At 41.1% G+C, this 2839-nt stretch overlaps 1 protein-coding gene across 1 annotated transcript; it reads right to left on the reverse strand.

The window, feature by feature from the left end:
- Nucleotides 1-15: 15 nt before the first annotated feature.
- On the reverse strand, nucleotides 16-2529 carry SMLR1 (small leucine rich protein 1). The gene is made up of 2 exons (XM_085541665.1): nucleotides 2295-2529; nucleotides 16-295 (listed from the first exon to the last, which is right to left on the reverse strand). Exons 1-2 carry the CDS (start codon nucleotides 2425-2427, stop codon nucleotides 189-191), a joined length of 240 nt encoding a protein of 79 aa, XP_085397791.1. The 5' UTR covers nucleotides 2428-2529; the 3' UTR covers nucleotides 16-188.
- Between the last annotated feature and the right edge of the window lie 310 nt (nucleotides 2530-2839).

Raw genomic sequence — 2839 nt, forward strand, 5'->3', positions numbered from 1 at the left:
AAAACTGCTATGAGGTCTTTTAGAATAGCAGCAGCTGCTTTACTTGTTCACCATGCCAATAGCTTCTATCCATTTTGTTCTCCTCTTTGATATTTATCTACAGCTGGTTATTTTTAAGCCTGAAGAGCTGAGCACTGGTTGTAACCTTATATCCTGAGGCTTGAGGCTCCCTTTAATGTCATTTAATTTCAGTATTTGTTTGCTTGTTTCCGAGATCTCCACGGTTTCTGCTGATCAACATCATAATTTGGGAGGGTGTTTCCAGGATCATACAGCATGGCCAGCTCCTTATCAACTGGAAAATAAGCAACAATAAAATATACGTCAGATGAATTTTTAGAAGAAAAGGAGCTAGCGTTTATTGGTAGAAGCTTATCAGATTGAAGATGCATGAGTGGCACATTACTATTGGCTTACATGTTTCTTTAAGACTTCTGAATGCAAAACAGTGACCATACCTATTTCCAATGAATCTCTGACATAAACTCTGTTGACACTGAAAGAAATACACAATTCTCATTTGCCTCTACCACCTTTTGGTCAGAATTAAATCCTTCAATGACTACAGTAATAGCATAGAAGCAGTATATCCTGAGATAGAGGGAACATACAGAGATCTCTCAGTCTAACTTGTGGCTCAACACGGGCCCACTCAAGATTCAAACCCTATGTCTGAGACTATTGTACAAATGCTGCTTGAACTCCAGCAGCTTGGGGCTGTCCTCTCTGCCCTGGGTAGCCTGTTCTATGCCCACTACCTTCTGATGAAGAACCTGTTCCTAGAAACATCCTGACCCTCCCCTAACACAACTCCACACCATTCCCTTGGGTCCTTTTACTGTCACCAAAGGGCAGAATTCAGTACTGCCCCTCTGCTCCCCTCATGAGGAGTTATAGGCCTCAGCCTCCTCTTCCTTTGGCTGAACAAACCAAGGGACCTCAGTTGCTCCTCACACGTCTTGCCCTCTCAACCCTTCAAAAGATTGGCTGCCCTCCTTTGGATGCTCTATAATACTTTTATATCCTTTCTATGTGGTGGTGCCTAAATCTGCACATAGTGGGACTGAACCCAGTGCAAAGAAGAGTACTAGTTAGTGTCTTCTGAATATTTGCTTTCGGTTTTACTGTGACTGTGTCATGACAGCCTTTATCATTGGTGTGATCATCCCTATACTGCTTGTGGTACAAACAGAATAGAAACAAAATCTTCACTCCTATATGCTTGCTTTTTCAGAACAAGGCAGATTAGGCAGATAGGAATTCATTTCCCACCCTGCTGATGATCCCACCCAGGAAACCTGTGAGAATTTCCTTCTCTGGGTCGCTGGACAGTCAGGGGTATCTTTCATCCTTCTATCTAAGAAAAGGAGAAGGAAGAAATATTCCTCTGTTGAATTAGTTTGCCAGCCGGATCATTCATCTCTCTCTTGAAAACTTGATTGTTATTCTCAGAAAATTTAGGAAATTATGATCCAGAGCTAATGGCCAGGCTGTTTCAGTGACTGATCACACAGCATGACCAGGAATGTCTATGAGGTTTTCCAGATGTTTTATCTAATGAAAATATTTTCTGAACCTTAGCAAAATACCGAAGCCTATGGGATCTGTAGCCCATCTCCTTTTCATATTTCTCTCAGTCTCTGCTGGAATAGGAAAGCAAGAGAAATGCCATGTAAAAATGAGTGCAGTGTTATCTCAGTATTGTTTCCTAGCAGCTGATGTCTAGCTGTTGCCTGGTCTTGATTTGCCTGCAGAGCCTTGTTGTCAGGATTGACTTAACCAAGTCCACATTTGAGATCATGGGGAGCTGCTGGATCTGCAACCCACAGTACCTGCCTCATGAATGTTTATCCTACACGGGATTTACATTGAGCTATACCAAGAAAGACGTAAAGTTTACTGAGGGAATCTAGGATATAATCTTATCTCCTCCAACACTCTCTGAGGAGGAAAGGTCAAAATGCAGCTAATTTCAGGAACAAGCTTAGCCCAGTGTCTAGAGGAAAGGGTTTTGAAAGGGCTGAAGGAAAAACAGGATGAGTTCTGATATGAACACTCTGTGAAAGGCCTCGGCATAGACAAAACTATGGAGTTTTAAGTGAGGGTTGATTCTAAATTCTAAACACATTCTTACAGTATTTTTCAAATTGGAAAATGACCTAAAATGCATACAGCTTCAGAAAATTACCACCACTGTTCTCTTCAGTTTAGTTAATAGTACAAGCCTGAAAGCAAGCTGTTAAATGAGAAGTTTTGTCTGCCTACCCACTCTTTCTGCCCAAATTCTGACTCACCTTTTGATAGCTGGATCCTGAAATAGGCAATCAGCAGCAGTAGGAGTAAAGTCACTGGCATGAAGATACAAACAAAGATAAAGTATCCAGGCAGCTCCCTTGCAAACACCGAAATTATGTAAATCATGCTCATTTCTTCTGCAGCAGCCTAACTGAACAAGTTCCTTCAGATCTCTAAGTGTAGAGCCTATTTTATCCTGCTTTCTTCCTTTTTTTCTGTATCCACATTCTACCCTTTGCTCAGACCATTATCACTTTCTGGACTTTGGTTTGTTTGCATAGGCCTGTGATTCCTAATAGGACTGGAGTTCACTTGCAAAGTCACTCAGCTGTGGAGTTTAAAAGTGCTTCTTATCATAGTGCTTGGCTTCAAAACCTTTACGTATGTTGGGTTTGTCTCAGTATGTAGAGCTGCTTCCTTTTGAGCTGCATATACTATCATCTGCTAACATGGTACAGGTCATTCTGAATAATAAGCATCTTCTTTCCAGACATATTATTGATTTTTACAATAGACCTAAATTACTCAATCAAAGTGAGAACCC

The sequence above is a fragment of the Coturnix japonica genome, chromosome 3 (assembly GCF_054131305.1).
Source record: "Coturnix japonica strain WE chromosome 3, WE-NBRP24, whole genome shotgun sequence".
NCBI lineage: Eukaryota > Metazoa > Chordata > Aves > Galliformes > Phasianidae > Coturnix > Coturnix japonica.

Bases quoted from the DNA above. Each gene is read 5' to 3' on its own strand.
- SMLR1 (XM_085541665.1), bottom strand. From the start codon at position 2,427: ATGAGCATGATTTACATAATTTCGGTGTTTGCAAGGGAGCTGCCTGGA. The intron at 296-2,294 runs GTGAGTCAGAAT...CTTATTTTCCAG, and splicing joins CAGGATCCAGCTATCAAAAG to TTGATAAGGAGCTGGCCATG.